General features: G+C 44.7%; 1 protein-coding gene across 2 annotated transcripts; it reads right to left on the minus strand.

Annotated features, from left to right (window-relative positions):
* Positions 1-426: 426 nt before the first annotated feature.
* dynlt5 (dynein light chain Tctex-type family member 5) lies at positions 427-18,788 on the minus strand. Of its 2 annotated transcripts, none has more exons than XM_078407998.1 (5): positions 18,673-18,788; positions 15,879-16,003; positions 9,804-9,895; positions 3,724-3,848; positions 427-693 (listed from the first exon to the last, which is right to left on the minus strand). In XM_078407998.1, the coding sequence occupies exons 2-5, from the start codon at positions 15,989-15,991 to the stop codon at positions 490-492; spliced, it is 534 nt and encodes a 177-aa protein (XP_078264124.1). In that variant the 5' UTR covers positions 15,992-16,003; positions 18,673-18,788; the 3' UTR covers positions 427-489. The 2 variants fall into 2 exon arrangements, with proteins under 2 accessions (XP_078264124.1, XP_078264125.1); XM_078407999.1 differs by lacking the exon at positions 18,673-18,788 and adding an exon at positions 17,261-17,327.
* Between the last annotated feature and the right edge of the window lie 1,272 nt (positions 18,789-20,060).

Raw genomic sequence — 20,060 nt, forward strand, 5'->3', positions numbered from 1 at the left:
TAGGGTTTTGACTGTCTTCCCTTTTCCCCCAGAGTGGAAATGTACAACACTAGAGGGCAGAGTTATAAAATGAGAGGGGGAATGTTTAATGTTGATGTGCAGGGCAATTATTCTTTTTAAATATACAGAGAATGGTGGGGGCCAGGGGTGATGGTTAAGACAGGTACAATAGTGGTGTTTAAGAGGCTTTTGGATAGGCACATGGAAATGCAGGGAATAGCGGCACATGGATCATGTGCACGCAGATGAGATCATTTCAGCCAGGCATCATGTTTGGCACAAACATTGTGGGCTGAATGGGCCTGTTCTTGTGCTGTACTTTTCTATGGCTAGAAAAGTTTAAAAAGTGAAGGATATGTAGGCAGCAAATGGTCTTGATATGTTAAATACCAATGATGTCAAATGGCATATTTATTTTTCCCAAAATGTTGTTCTACGAGTTTTATATTTTCTCTGACTGAAGTTGCCGTTGCATTGCACAGATGTATTTCACTCAAAGTACACGGCATAAACATTAGCAACAGCAAAAAGCGATCGGTTACTGAAAGAGAAAGAAGAAAACGTGTCTGTGTTGGCGTTCCAGAGGCAACGACTGCCAATCCGCATGCTCTGTTCATTAAGCTGTCCAATGTGGATTAAAACAATAATCTTGTACCGTGGAATCATGAGGTCCTTTACTCGAGCTTTTATAACCTAAACACAATAAGAAGAAGTGTAATTTGTTAAGTACCCACTGAACCAGTGGCCCCTCCGCATTGATCAATCCTCCCAACCACAGGTGGTCGTCCCATCCCAGTGTAAAATATCATTGAAATCTGCAGCAAAAATAACAGTTGCAAGACCTCAGCGGGTTTGTCTGTCGATTGCCTTCTTTATCTACCTTATCGACCAGCACTGCTATCTTCAGGGATCTTTGGACCCAGACACCAAGGTCCCTGTGATGGTCATTACTCTCAAAGGCCAGAATCTGCTCTCTTGCTTCTCTCACTAGCCTGGGATAAATCCCATCAGTGTGTAGGAAGGAACTGCAGATGCTGTTTACACCAGATAGACACAAAATGCTGGAGTAACTCAGCAGGACAGACAAGCAGCATCTCTGGATGGAAGGAATGGGTGACGTTTCGTGTCGAGACCCTCTTCTGAAGGGTCTCGACCCAAAATGTCACCCATTCCTTCTATCCAGGGATGCTGCCTGTCCCGCTGAGTTATTCCAGCATAAGTCCCATCAGGTTCTGTGGATTTATCCACCTTCCTGCGCTCCAAGAGCCCAACACCTCCAAGCCTGGGAACTATAGACCAATATGCTACTAATGGTGGGAGGCAAGCCACTGGAAAGGTTTCTGAAGAATATGATGTGTGCATTTCGATAGATAGGGGCTGATTTGGGATAGTCAGCATGTTTTTTAACTTGGGAGATCATGTCTTCCGAATCTGATTGAATTTTATGAAATAACCTTGATGAGAGAAAATCCATAGAGCTGGAGTGAAGAAGGGTCTCGACCCGAAAAGTCACCCATTCCTTCTCTCCTGAGATGCTGCCTGAGCCGCTGAGTTACTCCAGCATTTCGTGTCTATTTTCAAAAAGCCATAGATGTTCTCTATATGCACCAGCAAGGCATCCGATTATATTCCACATGATAGTCTGCTCTGGAAGGTTAGAGTGTATGGGATGCAGGGAGAGGAAGCCGACTGGATAAAGAATTGTCTTCATGGAAGGAAACAGAGGGTGATGATGGTGAAAGGTTGTTTTTTGGACTGAAGGTCTGTGGCCAATGATGTGTGCCTCAGGGATCGGAGCTGGGCCCATTGCTGTTTGTGGTTGATACTGTATCAATAGTTTGGATGAGAATATACAAAGCATTCAATGTAAGTTTGCAGATGACGCAGAAGTGGGTTGTGTCATAAATAGCAGAGATAGTTATCAAAAATTACAGCAAGATCTTGATCAGTTGGGCAAATGGGCTGAGAAATGGTTAATGGAGTTTAATGCAGATAAGTGTGGGGTGTTGTGCTTTGTGAAGTCAAACCAGGACAGGACCTTCACAATGAATGACAGGGCCCTGGGGAGTGTTGTAGAGCAGTGGGATCTAGGAGTGCAGGTACATAGTTCCTTGAAAATTGTATCACTGGTTGATAGGGTGGTCCATAAGGCTCTCAGTACCCTGACTGATGAAGGCCAATGTACCAAATATAGAAGTGGGGATACTGTGTTGCAATTGTACAAGATGTTGGTGGGGCCACATTGGTGTATTGTGTTCGGCTTTGCTCAGCCTTCTTTTGGAAGGATGTTGTTAAGCTAAAAAGTACAGAGAAGAATTTTGAGGATGTTGCCAGGACTTGCACAGGGTAGATGCACAGAGTAGGAGAATCGAGGACCAGAGGACATAGGTTCAAGGTGAAGGGGAAAAGATTTAATAGGAATCCGAGGGGTAACTTTTTCACACAAAGGGTGGTGGGTATATGGACAAGCTGCCCGAGGAGGTAGTTGAGGCTGGGACTATCCCATCATTTAAGAAACAATTAGACAGGCACATGGATCGGACAGGTTTGGCGGGATATGGACCAAGCACAGGCAAGTGGGACTAGTATAGCTGGGACATTGCCGGAGTGGGCGAGTTGGGCGAGTTCCACACTGTATCTATGACTTGAGGGCCTGAGGTATAGGGAGAGGGCGGGCATGTTAGGACTTTATTCCTTGGAGTACTGGAGGCCGAGGGTTGATCTCAGAGGTGTACAAAATCATGAGGGGAATAGACAGGGTGAGCGCACAGGGTGTTTTACTCAGAGCAGGGGAATCAACAACCAGAGGATATGGGTTTAAGGTGAAATGGGCAAGATTTAATAAGAACCCGAGAGGCAACTTTTTCACACAGAGGGTGGTAGGTATATGGAACGAGCTGCAGAGGAGGTGTGATGTAGGTACCACAACAACATGTAAAAGATATTTGGACAGGTACATGGATTAGGAAATGTTTAGAGGGATATGGGCCAAATGTGGATAGGTGGAACAAGTGTAGCTGGGACATCTCGGTCAGCATGGCAAGTGGTTGCAGTTCCTGTTTCTGTGCTACATGCCTCTCTCTATTATCTCCTCCTTCTTAATCTCAAACTGCCCTTGCATATTAGTATGCTCCAGTGATTCACTGTCCTCCATGTCCATCTTATGGAGTCAAAGTTTCAGCGAACACGTGCTCAGTCGGCCAGGTACTGGAACTCCAGGTTGTTAACCATTTTAACTCATCTTCCCATTCACATACTGATCTTTTCATCCTGGGCCTGCTCCCTCAAACCCCCTTTCTTTCACCCCCTTATCCCCTGTTCCCCACCTAGATTTGCACCTATTTCGTCCCTCTCCCTCCACCTACATTCCTTCCTCTGGCTTCACAATTCGTAACTACAATCCTTTTGTATGGCACCTTGTTTTCAACTGTAGCATTTGTCATCAATCTACTTATCAATAGCCCTCCCCCCCCCCCCCACTCGTTGCCTTTGTTCACTTATTACCTGCAGCGCATTATCTACCCTACCTCTCTTCTAGCTTTTTTTTCCCCCCTCAAACCCCCCCTCCTGCAAATAGTCTGAAGGAAAGTTCCAACCCAAAATATCATCTATCCATGTTCTGAGCCGTTGTCCAGCAACACCATGACTGTGTCTTAAGTTGAGGTAAAAGGTAAAGGGGCAGGAGATGTTTGATAGGGAAGCAAAGTATTAAACTCCCCTTACTTCAGAGATAGTTTTGGTCATTTGTCTGCAGAGTTCAGGTTCGTATTTTTCCTGTTGCAAGTAGCTCATCAGGACATCTTTGAGAATATTGCTCACAGTGGCCTCTGGAAAATGTTTTGACGGTTCTGCAAAAAAAGTAGGAATAAGAATAAGCAAGATAGACTGGAGACTAGCTTTTATGTATTGCTGATTCGAAAGAATAAAAATGAAGATGCATCTGGGGGAAAAATAAAACATTTCCTTAAAAATACAAGTTATAACAACACCAGTACATTACATTGAACACACAAAGGTAGAACACAGATACAGCCCATTTGTCCCGCACTGTGTCAAATATGATGCCAAGATAAACTAATCTCAGGGAGCTATGGAGTTAAACCCTAAGATTCCTCTGTACATTAACGCTATTAAGGGACTTTCCATTAACTGTATACCTTCCCCTTACATTCGACCTCCCAAAGTGCAAACTTAACACTTGCTCAGATTAAACTCTATCTGCCATTTCTTCACCCATTTCTGCAGTTCATTGATGCCCTGTTATGTACTTTGATAGCCTTGTTCAATGTCCACAACTCCAACCATCTTGGTGCCATCTGTTGAGATCAAATCTATATACTAAAACTCTCGTTTGTTTGTTCCTGAACTACAGCCAAAACGGTACACCATAGCGCGACAATTGTAGGCCCACCTCACTCACCGTCATCCCTTTGGTGCTAATGGAAGAAGTTTCATTGAAATCGGTGTTATATTTTTTAAGTTATTCACATTTTAAAGTTTAAATCTATCTCTTAGGGAGGAGGAAGGGAGGGGGGGCGGAGGGAGGATAAGGGGGGTTGAAGGGAATGGAGTGGGGGAGGGGAGGGGGGGAGGAGAGGGTGCTGCACCAATGCAGGAGAGGTTTGGGCCCACTTGGTCTAGTACAATAAAAACTCAAAGTACTTGTGCTATAACTCCAGGATAAGTAATCAAGTAAGAAAACCAAGCCCAAAGCCCAATGTGTAACCATCAGTAATAATCCACACTTTTAAGTATTTCCTAATTTTCTTTATTTTTCAACCACTTTGTGGCTAGATAGATTGTGTTATCTAATGGGAACGAAGTCAAAACTGAAATCCCAGTTAACACTAAATGGTCGACAGGAATGATTAGTAAATTTGCAGATGATAATAAAGTAGTTGGTATCATAGATAGTCAAGATGGTTAACAAAAATTACAGTATGCTCGATCTGTTGGGCAAGTGGGTTGAGAAATGGCTAATGGAGTTTATTGCAGATAAGTGCAAGGTGCTGCATTTCTGGAAGTCATACGGGAGAAATTTGGTAGGCGAGGACTGTATTCCTTGGAGCACAGGTGGCTGAGAGTTGATCTTATAGAGGTCTGTTAAATCATGAGAGGAATAGATAGGGTGAATGCACAGAGTCTTTTACCCAGAGTAGGGGAATCAAAATACGAGGATATGTTTAAGATGAGAGGGACAAGAATTAATACAAACCTGAGGGACTACTTTTTCCATTCAGACAATGGTGAGTTTATGGAACAAACTGCCAGAGGAGGTAGTTAAGGTAGGTAGAGTCATAGTCCTACAGCACAGAAAGAGGCCCTTCGGCCCATCGTGTCCGCGCCGCCCGTTACCAAACACAGTCTAATTTTAATCTCATTTTCCCGCATTTGGACCGTAGCCCTGAATGTTGTAGCATTTCAAGTGCCCATCCAAATGCCTCTTAAACGTTGTGAGTGTTCCCGCCTCCACCACCACCCCAGGCAGTGAGGTCCAGACTCCAACCACCCTCTGGGTGAAAAAATTCTTTCTCACATCCCCCCAAAACCTCCCTCCCCTTACCCTGTATCTATGTCCCCTCGTTGTTGAACCTTCCACCAGTGGAAGAGGTTCCCCGCCATCTACCTTATCTATGCCCCTCATGATCTTGTACACCTCGATCATGTCCCCTCTCAGCCTTCTCTGCTCCAGGGAAAACAACCCCAGTCTGCTCAGTCTCTCCTCATAGCCGAGGCCCTTCATCCCTGGCAGCATCCTGGTGAATCTCCTCTGCACCCTCTCCAAAGCTATCACATCCTTTCTATAATGTGGTGACCAGAACTGTACACAATACTCCAGCTGCGGCCTCACCAGTGTTCTGTACAATTCCATCATTACCCCCCTACTTTTATATTCGATGCCCCGGCTAATGAAGGCCAGTAACCCATATGCCTTTTTGACCACCCTGTCCACCTGTCCTGCTGCCTTCAAGGACTTGTGTACCTGTACTCCAAGGTCCTTCTGTACCCCTGTCTTCCCTAGGGTCCTTCCATTCATGGTGTACTCCCTCTCCAAGTTATTTCTGCCAAAGTGCATCACCTCGCACTTTTCAGGATTAAATTCCATCTGCCACTGCTCCGCCCATCTGACCATCTCATCTATATCTTCCTGCAGCTTGCAGATCCCTTCCTCGCTATTCACCACCCCCCCTAACTTTGTGTCATCTGCAAACTTGCTGATCATGCCCTGTACGTTGACATCCAGATCATTAATGTAGATTACAAACAGTAAGGGACCCAACACCGATCCCTGTGGCACCCCACTGGACACCGGCCTCCAGTCACAGAAGCAACCTTCTACCATCACCCTCTGCCTTCTGTCACTAAGCCAGTTTTTTATCCATTTTGCCAAGGTGCCCTGGATCCCATGGGCTCTTACCTTCTTGACTAGTCTCCTGTGTGGGACCTTGTCAAAAGCCTTACTGAAATCCATGTATACCACATCCACTGCACTACCCCCATCTACCTCCTTGGTCACCCCTTCAAAAAATTCAATCAAGTTAGTCAGACACGACCTTCCATTAACAAAGCCATGTTGACTATCCTTAATTAACCCTCGATCCTCCAAGTGAAGACTGGTTCTGTCCCTCAGAATCTTTTCAAGCAGCTTCCCCACCACCGATGTCAGACTCAGGTTTATCCCTACTGCCCTTTTTAAATAATGCCACCACATTAGCTATCCTCCAGTCCTCCGGTACATCCCCTGTTGCAAGAGAGGCTCTGAAAATTTGTGCCAGAGCTCCCGCAATCTCCTCCCTTGCCTCTCTCAGCATCCTGGGATACATCTCGTCAGGGCCCGGAGACTTATCCATTTTTAAGCCTGCCAGAGCCTCCAGCACCGCCTCCCTGTCAATAGCAATATGCTCAAGAACATCACAACCCTCCTGCTCCATTTCTAAGTCCGCATCGCCCTCCTCCCTCGTAAAAACAGATGCAAAAAAATCATTTAAAACATCTCCTACATCCTCTGGCTCCACACACAGCTTTCCACTATGGTCCCTGATGGGTCCCACTCTTTCCCTCGTTATCCTCTTACCCTTGATATACTTATAGAACACTTTGGGATTGTCTTTTATTTTGCCCGCTAGTGCTATCTCATGGCCCCTTTTAAGAACCGCCCTACACCTGTATTCCTCTAATGATGTCTGTGCCTTAAGTTCTTTATGCCTTCCAAAAGCCCCCTTTTTTTTCGAATCAATCCTACTATATCGTTCGACATCCAAGGTTCTTTGGACTTGTTTGTCCCACCCTTAAACGTTAGGGGAACATGCTTCCTCTGTACTTTTTCAATTATTCCTTTGAATAACTCCCACTGTTCTGATGCGGTCCTCCCCACGAGAAGCTGATCCCAGTCCACCAGGGCCAACTTCTGCCTTATCAGATTAAAATCGGCCTTGCCCCAATTTAGAAATTTTCCCTCTGGTCCCTCTTTATCCTTTTCCATTACCACCTTAAATATCACTGAATTGTGATCACTGTCACCAAAGTGCTCTGCTACTGACACCAGCCACTTGTCCGGCCTCATTTCCCAAGATTAAGTTCAATACCGCCCCCTCCCTTGTTGGGCTTTCAACATATTGGCTCAAAAAGCCCTCCTGGATGACCCTTAGGAACTGCACCCTCTGGGCCCTTGACACTTTGGCTATCCCAATCAATATTCGGGAAGTTGAAATCCCCTACTATTACTACCCTGTTGTTTTCACACCCCCCCAAGATTTGCCTACAAATATGTTCTTCTATTTCCCTCTGACTGTTTGGGGGTCTGTAGTATACACCCAGTAAGGTGCATGCCCCTTTTCTATTTCTCAATTCCACCCAAATAGCCTCATTTGAGGAACCCGCTAATATGTCATCCCTTCTTACAGCAGAAATAGATTCTTTGATTAATACTGCAACACCCCCTCCCCTTTTTCCCTGCTCTCTGTCTCTCCTGAAGATTCTATATCCTGGAATATTGAGCTGCCAGTCCTGCCCTTCCTTCAACCATGTTTCCTTAATAGCAACAATGTCGTACTCCCATGATTTCAGTAACACCTTCAATTCATCCCCCTTGCTTCCAATACTCCTTGCATTAAAATAAATGCCGTTCAGACTTGCCCTACCCCATTGTGCTGGGACATTCTTGTTCTGCCTCCCAATCTGACCATTTTTTTCCTCTATATTTACCTTCTCCTCACCCCCTATACTAGCTCCATGCTGTATCCCAACCCCCTGCCAAATTAGTTTAAACCATCCCCAACAGTGCTAGCAAACCTCCCCGCCAGGATATTGGTCCCCCTCTGGTTAAGGTGGAGACCGTCCGGCCTATACCGTTCCCACCTTTCCCAGAAACAGGCCCAATTATCCAGAAAAATGAATCCCTCCCCCCTGCTCCAACTCCTGAGCCACGCATTAAGCTGCTCTATCCTCCTATTTCTATACTCACTAGCTCGTGGCACAGTGAGTAATCCAGAGATTACAACCTTAGAGGTCCTGCACTTCAATCCTCTACCTAGCTCCCTAAATTCTTGTTTCAGGACCTCATCCCTCGTTTTACCAATGTCGTTGGTTCCAATGTGTACAATGACCTCTGACTGGTTCCCCTCCCCCTTCAGGATGCCCTGCAGCCATTCCCTGACATCCTTGACCCTGGCACCAGGGAGGCAACAGACCATCCGGGTCTCCCGACTGCATCCACAGAATCGCCTATCTGACCCCCTCACTATAGAGTCCCCTATCACTATCGCTCTCTTCTTCCTTTCCCTACCCTTCTGAGCAACAGGGCCGGACTCCGTGCCAGAGGCCCGGGCGCCGTCGCTGCCCCCAGGTAGGCTGTCCCCCCCAACAGTACCTAAACAGGAGTATTTATTGCCATGGGGTACATCCACTAGGGTACTCTCTAGTCCCTGCCTCTGCTCCTTGCCCCCCCTAACCGTGACCCACTTGTCTACCTCCCGTGGTCTTGGAGTGACCACCTCTCTATAACTCCTCTCTATAACCTCCTCACTCTCCCTGACCAGACGGAGGTCATCAATCTGCCGCTCCAGGTTCCTAATATGGTCCCTTAGGAGCCCCATCTCGTCGCACCTGGCGCAGATGTGGATGCCTGGAAGACTATCAGACTCCCAGATTCCCCACATCCGACACCCAGAACAATAAACTGCCCTAGCACTCATACTCCCCCTTAACTGGGAACGTTGCAGAGTGGTCTGCTCCAACCGCTCCAACCGCTCCTGGGCCTCTATAAGAACAAAGCCCCGTGCTCGGTTTCCAAAAACTACTGCCCGGACGCTACTCCAACCGCTCCAACCGCCCACCCAAAAGAACTGAGTGATCTCCTGGGAGAGGCGAAAAGCCGGATAAAAAACCCAGGCCAATTTGGGGAAAAAAAATCCGGGAAATTCCTCTCCGACCCCAAGCTAGGCGATCGAAACTTGTCTGGGAGATCACACAGGTCTTCCTCCTTACTATCCCCACACAATACTACGGTCTCTGCTCTCTCTCGCACACGCACACTGATTGCTGCTACTGCTGCTGCTGCTGATTGCTGCTGCTCTAAAAGATAATTTGAAAGACATTTTACCGGTACATGTGTAGAAAAGGGTTAGTGGAATATGGGTCAAAAGCAGGCATGCGAGACTACCTGAGATGGGGCATCTTGGTCGGTATGGATGAATTGGGCTGAAGGGCCTGTTTCAATGCTGTGTGATACTATGACTCATTTAAATTTGTACTTTGATGCATTACTGGTTTTTGCAAGATTAACATGAAAGGCTTGAACTCACCTAACTGATATGTATTTTCCATTTGCAGTGCCAACCGCGGAATGTCATCATGATGGCCCGGATCATCCATATACGACACTGTACTCATGCAGCTGTGCAAAAACGGTGGCAATGTGGGAAGAAAATATACGTATCAAAAAAAAATTAATAAAATATAATGCTCAAATACAAATTGACCATTTTTTTTAGGAACTTAACCACAAGAATGATCTCGGGAACAATGTGCTTTGGGAACCCTGATGCATAAGCATTGCGTTTGAAGAAATAAATGTGGGAAATTCAACAGCGTTAGAAACACTAAGCTTATTAATGAGCTAAATGGTCAGCCATGAATCCTAATACATGATGCAAGTAAAGGTGCTGCTGTAACGGGGAAACCAGAGCTGCATACCATGCATACCATGCTCCAGGTTACAAATAATGATTATCCCTTTTGGGAGATCTGAACCTTTTGGGAGATCTGAACCTCCACAAGAGCACAAAATGTGAAGCGAGAGGAAGAGACATGGGTGGCTCTTCATTTATCTTTGCGTTTCACGCCTCTTCGCTCCTGATTTCATAGCCATTACCATTTCATCTCTAACCTTTGACCAACCATCTTCCAATCAAACCCCCCACATATGTATCAACCTATCACTTGCCTTGCTTTGCCCTGCCTCCACCTCTTCTCCTACTTTCTCTCCCCTACTATAATCCATCTGAAGAACAATCCTGACCCAAAACATTGCCTATTCATATCCTCCAGAGACATTGCCTGACCCATTGAGTCCTGACCCATCCAACACTCTGTCTTTTTTTGTTGTAAGCCCAACTCAATATGGGGCCCAAAGCTGCTCACAATACTCCAAATGCTGTCTAACAAGTGCCTTATAAAACCTAAGCATTACAGCCCTGCTTTTATATTCTATTCCTTTCCAAATGAATGTTTCCATGTTGTATTACTCTATCCAATGTTTAACTTGGCAACTTATCCAGACTCATCCAAGCTCAGATGTTAGGCAAGTTGTTAAACTGCAGAGAGAGAGTACATGGATTCAGAATGGAGGAGAGGCAAGGATGGGATTTACCATGAACTAGAACTGGGAAGTAATTCTATATTCTGAGCAGTTTTTGTCATGTAGCACCTATGAAAAACACCATTCCTTTGTTACACATGTTGATTTTTTGAAGCAGGGTACATACATAGGTTAGAACAACGGTAGTTGTTGCATTGAATTCTGGTCACCACATGAGAAGATGTTCAGGACCGAGAACGGGATCAGGAAGGATTTTTTAAAAATAGCCCTGGGATGAGGGAATTCAGATACATGGAGAAGCTGGATTGAATAGAGATAGCCGAGTTAAGATAGACACATCCATATGCAGGCAATGGAGGAATCTGGATCATGTGCTTAGATTATCTCGGCATCACATTTGGCACAGCAATTGTAGGCTTCATGCCGTACTGTTCTATGTTCAATGTTTAACATGGTACAGGTGGTCCCTTCCTTGGCAAAATTTGGTTATGATTCTACACCTACATTAGGGGTCTTTTTCATCCAAATTTAATCGAAAATTTACCCTTTTAAAATTTCTAGAATTTATTTTTTACAGGACATTTTTTACAAACAATTTCCATGTTTTAAACAATGTTTTAAAAATTGTTTACAAATATAATTTGGATTTACCCATGCAGAAGATAATGGTGAAATGAGCTTGATTTCCTGAGGAAATGAAGGGTAATGAAGGACAGTGGAACTAATTGTAGACTTTCGAAGAGCTCCCCCTACCCTCCCCCCACTCACCATCAACAACACTATACTCACATCTGTGGAGTCATTTAAGTTCCTTGGAACCATCATCTCCAGGGACCTTAAATGGGGGGCCACCATCGACTCCACAGTCAAAAACGCCCAACAGAGGATGTACTTCCTGCAGCAACTGAGGAAACACAATCTGCCACAGGCAACGATGGTCCAATTCTATACTGCTATCATTGAGTCCGTCCTCATCTTCTCCATCATGGTCTGGTTTGGCTCAGCCACCAAGCACGACATCCGGAGGCTGCAACGGATCATTCGCACAGCTGAGAAGGTTGTTGGCTGCAACCTTCCCCCCATTGACGAACTGTACACTGCAAGGGCCAGGAAGCGAGCAGGCAAGATCATCTCTGACCCCTCTCACCCTGGCCACAAACTCTTTGAATCACTTCCCTCTGGAAGGCGACTCCGGACTGTCAAAACAGCCACAGCCAGACATAAAAACAGCTTTTTTCCACGAGTAGTAGTTCTACTCGGTAACCAAAGTCTAGTCTCTTTTTTGCTCTGGTTTATTTTCACCCGTATGTTTAGACCGTAATGTTGTATCCTTATTGTTTTGATGTGTTTATGCTTTATTCTTAATTGTTAACTGTATGTTTGTGTTGTCATTTGTGAGCGGAGCACCAAGGCACATTCCTTGTATATGCACATACTTGGCCAAGAAAAAACACCTGGAAGGAGTAAAGGTAAATTGGCACTTACAGGTTCATTTCTCCAGAACATGAACCCACTCATCTAATTGTACTTTGTAATGTACTTATCTATCTTGGCAAATATTTACAAACATTTATAATTCCTAGATATTTCCATATATCCAGGCAGTAATTTCCATTTAGGTATTTTACTGCTGCACTTTTCTCTGGAACGACGGAGGTTGAGGGGAGACTTGATAGAAGTGTAAACAATTATGAGAAGCATAGATGGGGGAGACAGTCAGAGCCTTTGTCCAATGATGGAAATGTCCAACGCTAGAGGGCATAAGGTGAGAGGGGGAAAGTCTAATGGAGGTGTGCGGGGCAAGTTGTTTTTTAAAAAACAAAACAGAGTGGTGGGTGCCTGGAATGCATTGCCTGAGGTAGTGGTGGAGATAGATACGATAGTGATATTTAAGAGGCTTTTACATATGCACATGGAAGTGCAGGAAATAGAGGGATATGGATCATGTACAGGCAGATAAGATTAGTTTCACTAGGCATCATGTTCGGCATAGAAATTGTGGGATTCCTGTGTTTGTAGTACTGTTCTATGTTCTATCTTCTTAAATGGAGATTTTCTCAAAATACTTTTCAAATGGATACTCTAGATATTGAATCCCTCGTGTACATGATCCAATTTTGCCTTGGAGTAAAATTTGCTGGAGATCATCTCTGGATAAAATGGTTTCCTATTCAAAATTGGACTAGACTTCTCTGCATTATTCATGCTAGGGCACCTAAATCCTTCTTAATTTCAGAAAAACAGCTAATATCACTAACATGTGTGTAATCTCAATTTCTACACACAAGTGCATAGTCTGGAAATTCATGACTGTGATGGAGCTGCCCTAGTAGAATATTGTGTCAGATTGTTAATGTTCTCAGTATTTAATACAAATGCTTTGCAGACTTCAGACGATCTAACTAGGTAGCTTCAGAAGGCTAGTGGCAGCTCAAACTCCACCCAAAGACCATGATGTGTGTTCATGTAATACAGAGTGGTTTTCTTAGCCTTTCGCTGCTGTTCAACAGATTCAACTGGTGTCTTGGCGGTGGCTGTTCTCCATTATTGTAGCCACCTGTATCATCATCTTATAGATCTTATAGAAGATCATCCCCGATCTTATAGAAGTGTATAAAATCATGAAAGGAATAGATCAGGTGGACGCATAGAGTCTCTTGCCCAGAGTGGGGGACACCGAGAACCAGAGGGCATAGGTTTAAGGTGAAGGGGGAAAGATTTTATAGGAATCTGAGGGGTAATTTTTCATACAAAGGATGGTGGGTGTATGGAACGAGTTCCCAGAAGTGGTAGTTGAGACAGGGACTATCGCAACGTTTAAGAAGCAATTAGACAGGTACATGAGTTTAGAGGGATATGGGCTAAATGCAGGCAAGTGGGACTAGTGTAGATGGGACACACCACAAAATTACAGGTCTCCACTCTGGGGAAATAAAAGTTTGCAACCCCCTCTGTCCTCTACCTTTAAACCAATTGTGTCCAATTGGCAGTTCACTCTGGATTCCGTTCAGTCTAATCTCCCAGACTAGTCTACCATGCATTCTTTATCAAAGGCCTTGCTAAAGTCCATACAGCCAACTTTTATCACCCTGCCCTCATTGTAAGTGGCATTTAAGAAGTCAAGTCAAGTCAAGTCAAATTTATTTGTCACATACACATACACGATGTGCAGTGAAATGAAAGTGGCAATGCCTGCGGGTTGTGCACAAAAAAGAATTACAGTTACAGCATATAAATAAAGTTAATAAGTTACTATTAGTGTCGACAAAAATTTAGTCTCTGGGGTTATAAAAGTTGACAGTCCTGATGGCCTGTGGGAAGAAGCTCCGTCTCATCCTCTCCGTTTTCGCAGCGTGACGTAGCATCTGGAACAGTCCGTTACTGGGGTGGCAGGGGTCCCTCATGATCTTGCTTGCTCTGGATCTGCACCTCCTGATGTATAGGTCCTGCAGGGGGATGAGTGTAGTTCCCATGGTGCGTTCTGCCGAACGCACTACTCTCTGCAGGGCCATCCTGTCCTGGGCAGAGCTGTTCCCAAACCAGACTGTAATGTTGCTGGACAGGATGCTCTCTACAGCCCCAGAGTAGAAGCAATGAAGGATCCTCAGAGACACTCTGAATTTCCTCAGTTGTCTAAGGTGGTAAAGTCGCTGCTTAGCCTTACCCACCAGTGCGGCAATGTGCGTTGCCCACGTCAGATCCTCTGTGATGCGGACTCCCAAGTATTTAAAACTGCTCACCCTATCCACAATAGACCCATTTATCTCCAGTGGCGTGTACGTCCTTGGATGTTTAGCCCTTCTGAAGTCCACAATCAGCTCCTTTGTTTTAGTGACATTCAAGAGGAGGCTATTGTCCTGACACCAGAGTGCCAGATCAGCCACCTCCTCCCGGTAGGCCTTCTCATCGTTGTTGGAGATCCGGCCCACCACCAGTGTCATCAGCAAACTTGATGATGGAGTTTGAGCTGAACCTGGCCCCACAGTCATGTGTGTACAGGGAGTACAGTAGGGGGCTAAGGACGCAGCCCTGGGGGGATCCTATGTTCAGGGTGAGGGAGCTAGATGTGTGTTCCCCCATCCTGACCACTTGAGAAGTGAGAAAGTCCAGGACCCAGGCACACAGAGGGGTGCTAAGCCCCAGTTCCAGCAGCTTCTCAACCAGTCTGCTGGGGACTATTGTGTTGAATGCTGAACTAAAGTCAATGAACAGCATCCTCACAAAGCCCCCCTGGCTGTCCAGATGAGAGAGAGCGGTGTGTAGAACCTGGGAGACCGCATCATCCGTGGACCTGTTCGGACGGTATGCGAACTGCAGTGGGTCCATGTTGCGAGGAAGGAGGGCGCAGATGTGCTTCTTGACTAGCCTTTCAAAGCATTTCATGACAACCGAGGTGAGGGCCACTGGTCGGTAGTCATTTAAACACGCTGGAGAGGCATTCTTTGGCACCGGTACAATGATGAATCTTTTGAAGCATGCAGGGACCACGGACTTTGCCAAGGAGAGGTTGAAAAGAGACTTTTGGATAGGCATATGGATACGCAGGGAATTGAAGGATAAGGTATGTACATTACCTAGGTTAGGGCATGTCTTGGCATTATGTTTGGCACAGACATTGTGGGCCGAAAGGCCTGTTCTTGTGCTGTACTGTTCCATGATCTATTTTCATCCTTTTGGTCACCTCTTAAAACTCAATTCATGAGGCAGTTTCCCATGCCCAAATCCGTGCTGACTATCCCTAATCTTTCCTTATACTCAAAATAACAAGGGGATTCTCTGGGAATGTTATGAAAGCATGTAATATTTACCAAGCATGAATGAGTTTGTCTTAATAAAACTTACAGGTATACATTTACACAATATTAAGATAATTAAAGGAAACAGTGACAGGTTTCACAAACTCTATGACTGTATCAGTAGTTTAATATTAAAGTTGAAAAAACATTATTCACCCAGTTGTGTGAATCAATCTATACTGAAATAAAGTTGGAGTAAATAGGAAAAGTAACATAAAAAGGAGCTAATGAACCATAGTAAATAATGTAAAGATCTGACTTACTCCTTTTGCTTCTCTACTTTCCCCCTTGCAATGAGGCCATGGCTGCTCAGTGACGACAAGCTGCCGCGCTTTTTCAGTAAACGAGCCGCCTTATCTTTTGCAATGTCAGACATGATGATATTCACCTGCAAACACCACACATAGATATCAAAATGTATCAATTCTGTTGAGACATTTTAGGAATCTATACACTGTTAGCATAGGATTGAGCTCAATTAAATAATTAGAGATAACAGAAACTAGTGTCTTTTGGAATACAATAGGCAACGTTGTTAGCAAATAGGGCATTCAGCTCAGAGATAACGTGTTACAATAGAATGCTGTCAATTCTCTAGGCTCACATGGGAAAATAAAGGAAAGAGTATTCAAATGATGATTTGTTCTTTAAATTTGCTTCATGAAACAAAATTAAACAAATTCCAAGAGAAGTTAAGGATAATAGTTTATCCAGGCTTCATGTAAAAACACAATGCAGGCAACTAAGGTGAGTCACAAGTTCAAGTAAATCTGTCATGTTTATTTAAGTGGCCAGCTGACTGCATGAGCAAGCACCTGAAATCAAAAATATAGCAGATGCTGAAAATTTGAAATTGAAATAGAAAATATTGGAAAGCAGATCAGGGTGCATTTGTGGAGAGGGACATTGAGTTAATATTTCAGGCTCATGAACCTTTGTTATTTGTAGTTCTCCTGAAGAAAGAGAAAGAGGAGGAGAAAGAGAGTTAATGTTTCAAGTCCAAAACACTTTCAGAGCTGGGAAAGTGAGAAAACAAGTTAGTTTTAAGTTTCCAGAAGCTTGGGGGAGGGGCGGATGAAACAAAGAGAACACTCTGACTGGAGGCCAGGGCTGCTGTGACGATGATGTCATGTAATGGATGGATTGATGAGGGAAGTTAAAGAGAAAATAAATAAATAAACATAAAGATTCTAAAATGCAGTTGCGGGAAATGGTCAGCAGTTCAGGCCACGCTGCAAGAGAAAGGGAACAGTTAAATATTATAGTTAGGAAACGAATAAAATAATTGGACAATGCAGATATAGAAGTCTGAAGAAAGCTCTCGACCCGAAACGTCACCCATTCTGCCTGTCCCGCTGAGTCACTCCAGCATTTTGTGTCTGTCTATCGGAAAGCAAGTTGGCTGAAGTTGTAAATTTTAATTGAGTTCAGAAGATCACGGTATACGAGGTTCTGATCTTCAAGCTTGTTTTTGCCTTATGCACTGCAGGAGGCCACAGACAAATAGATCAGAGTGGGAGTGAGATGACAAAATACAGTGGCAGACAAACGGAAGCTTCAAAGTCACCTCTCCAGACTGAACACAAATTGATCTCACAATCTGCAACAACAATGTGGCAGATGTACAAGCCAGTCACTACTTCACCTTTTGGATCTCCAGCTGGCGAGAAGGGAAGAGCTAAAATAGCTGGTGTAGCAGGCCATGATTTATATGCACGAATCATAGGGGGAGTGGCTGTGGGCGCTGAAAGGGTTTAGGTGACGGAAAATGTGAAGCATGCAGTTACTGGGCTGGAGAGTGCGCACTGGGCCGAGAGCAGAGGTGCGGCATATAGATAGATACAGGCTCTGTCAACTGTGGAAGAGAGGAAGAAGCCATGGTTGAGGAAGAGAGATCCCAGAGCCACGCGTGAGGAAAGTATTGATAATGAAGCTAACGCAACAGAGAATGATAAACCTTTGAGACAGCAACGAGCTCTTCGCAGGCAGCGGGATGCAAGGAAGTGTAGTGGAGATAGCTGGGGTAATGGGAGTGTAGTGGAGATAGCTGGGGTAATGGAAGTGTAGTGGAGATAGCTGGGGCAATGGAAGTGTAGTGGAGATAGCTGGGGCAATGGAAGTGTAGTGGAGATAGCTGGGGTAATGGAAGTGTAGTGGAGATAGCTGGGGTAATGGAAGTGTAGTGGAGATAGCTGGGGTAATGGGAGTGTAGTGGAGATAGCTGGGGTAATGGAAGTGTAGTGGAGATAGCTGGGGTAATGGGAGTGTAGTGGAGATAGCTGGGGTAATGGGAGTGTAGTGGAGATAGCTGGGGTAATGGGAGTGTAGTGGAGATAGCTGGGGTAATGGGAGTGTAGTGGAGATAGCTGGGGTAATGGAAGTGTAGTGGAGATAGCTGGGGTAATGGGAGTGTAGTGGAGATAGCTGGGGTAATGGGAGTGTAGTGGAGATAGCTGGGGTAATGGGAGCCCGCAGAAAAGCGTGCAGCTATTTATTTAAACCTACACAACGGGCATTCTCGGGGAAAAGAGAATCAGGTTCAAAACTTTTCATTCAAGTCCAGAGTTCCACGAGGTTAAAAGTCGTTCAGGATCTTTGGGTCAGTCAGCCATTCTGAATGTCGGCCTGTGAAAGTGAACTGGTCTTGGACAAGCACAACATGGACAAGCACGACTAAAACAGTGCAGTGGGGAGGCACACAATGCTGGAGTAACTCAACGGGACAGGCAGCACCTCCGGTGGGAAGCAATGGGTCGAGACCCTTCTTCAGACTGGCAATGCCTTCCAACATAAAACAGTGGGCAGACCAGCCTAGCAAGCGCTACCCCACATTTCTGTCTGGCTGGTCTGGAGTTGTGGTTGATTGCAGTTCCATCATGTCACACCACCGCTGCACAATCCCGGAGTTCACTGTCGCTGCCCTAGAGGCTAGTTGCTAGGCGCAGGTGTACAAAACCCATTCTTGATATTGATCAAGCCTCTTATCTTTAATCCCCTTCAGAAAAATAAAACAACGACCGCACTTTTGTGTAAATTTTGACATCAGTAGCAACTTACAAGAAGTGAAGAAGAGCTTGCAACTGCTGATTGTCCGTCCACACCTATCCCTAGCAACGCGCTGCGATCTCCAATTGCCGGAACAAAAACAGACTCTCACCACACAACCAATCCCAGCGCCTGGAAATGGCTAGATGAATGAATAGTAACCAACCATGTCTACGCCCGCCCACTTAGCTGATCGGAGCAGCCTTAAGGTGGCATTTTGTCGCACAATAACCAATGTGATTTTGAGTTTATCTTTTTATTTTGACAGTATACAGTTTCCACCTCTTCCCTTTCACCTCTCCTTCCCTGCTGTTCTTCAATGCTGTCATTACCCCTCAGCTTTTAACCCAATTTCATCTGGAAAAAAAAGATATAGATGTTGATTCATTGTGCAGATATATCACAGAATAATTCATGGCAATGCTATTGGTAGATATACAACAGGTATCAGAAGAAAATAAGAAATAGGTGCAGGAGTAAGCCATTCATCCCTCAATCATGTTCAACCATTCAACAAAGTTATGGCAGACCTATTACTTCAGTGCTGCTTTCCTGCACAACCTATGTAACCCCTTAAGATCGAAAATTCTATTGGATTGAATATGCTCAGTAGCTGAGCTCTACTACTTCTTGGGTATAGAATTACAAAGAATTAAATAAATTGCTTCCCTGCTTTGGCCCGAATGGCTCACCCCTCAGTTTGAGACTATAAGCCCTGGTTCTATAAATGCCAGCCAGAAGTAAGATCTTCCCCATATTTATCATCCCAAGCCCTGTAAGAATTGTTGCACTTTTCAATGAGATCACTTCTCATTCTTCTAAACCTGAATAGTATAGGCAGTCTTCTTAATTTCTTTTCACAGAACAATCTTCCCATCCCCAGAATCAATCTGTTTGCTGCAGTCCCTCCATCAAGCTTATTGCTTAAACAGAGAGACCAGACCTCTATACAATATTCCAGGTGTGTTCTTACCAGGGTTCTATGTATTTGCAGAAATATGTCTTTACTGTTGAACACAAATCCTCTTGTAATGAAGGTCGACATGTAGTTTTGCTTCCTTTGTTAATTGCTGCATTTGCAATTTCTTGTGATTTGCGTGCAAGTTCCATTCAAGTTCCTCTAATTATTGACAGTTTCATCTCCCCATTTGCAAAATACTCCCTTTCTCTGAGTTTTTTTCTACAGAAGCAGAGGATACATTATGTAAAAGCTGGTTCTCTAGCCTTTCATATTACTCTCAGATACTGTTCCACACCAAGGCTGGAACTGTCTTCCAGCTAATTCACCTCCAAAGTACCGAACAGACCTGTCTGGAGCCCTCTCCACTCGTGAATCTGCGAGGAAAGCCCTAAAAGGCGATCAACTATGTTAACTCAACTCATGTAATGATGGTGTTCAC

Source organism: Rhinoraja longicauda, chromosome 11 (genome assembly GCF_053455715.1).
Source record: "Rhinoraja longicauda isolate Sanriku21f chromosome 11, sRhiLon1.1, whole genome shotgun sequence".
NCBI lineage: Eukaryota > Metazoa > Chordata > Chondrichthyes > Rajiformes > Arhynchobatidae > Rhinoraja > Rhinoraja longicauda.

What these genes read in the sequence shown, in the direction of transcription:
- dynlt5 (XM_078407998.1), bottom strand. Translation starts at nt 15,991, where the DNA reads ATGTCTGACATTGCAAAAGATAAGGCGGCTCGTTTACTGAAAAAGCGC. An exon ending in AAAGTAGAGAAGCAAAAGGA is followed by an intron (nt 9,896 to 15,878) that starts GTAAGTCAGATC and finishes GTTTTTGCACAG; the next exon opens with CTGCATGAGTACAGTGTCGT. An exon ending in GGAAAATACATATCAGTTAG is followed by an intron (nt 3,849 to 9,803) that starts GTGAGTTCAAGC and finishes CTTTTTTTGCAG; the next exon opens with AACCGTCAAAACATTTTCCA.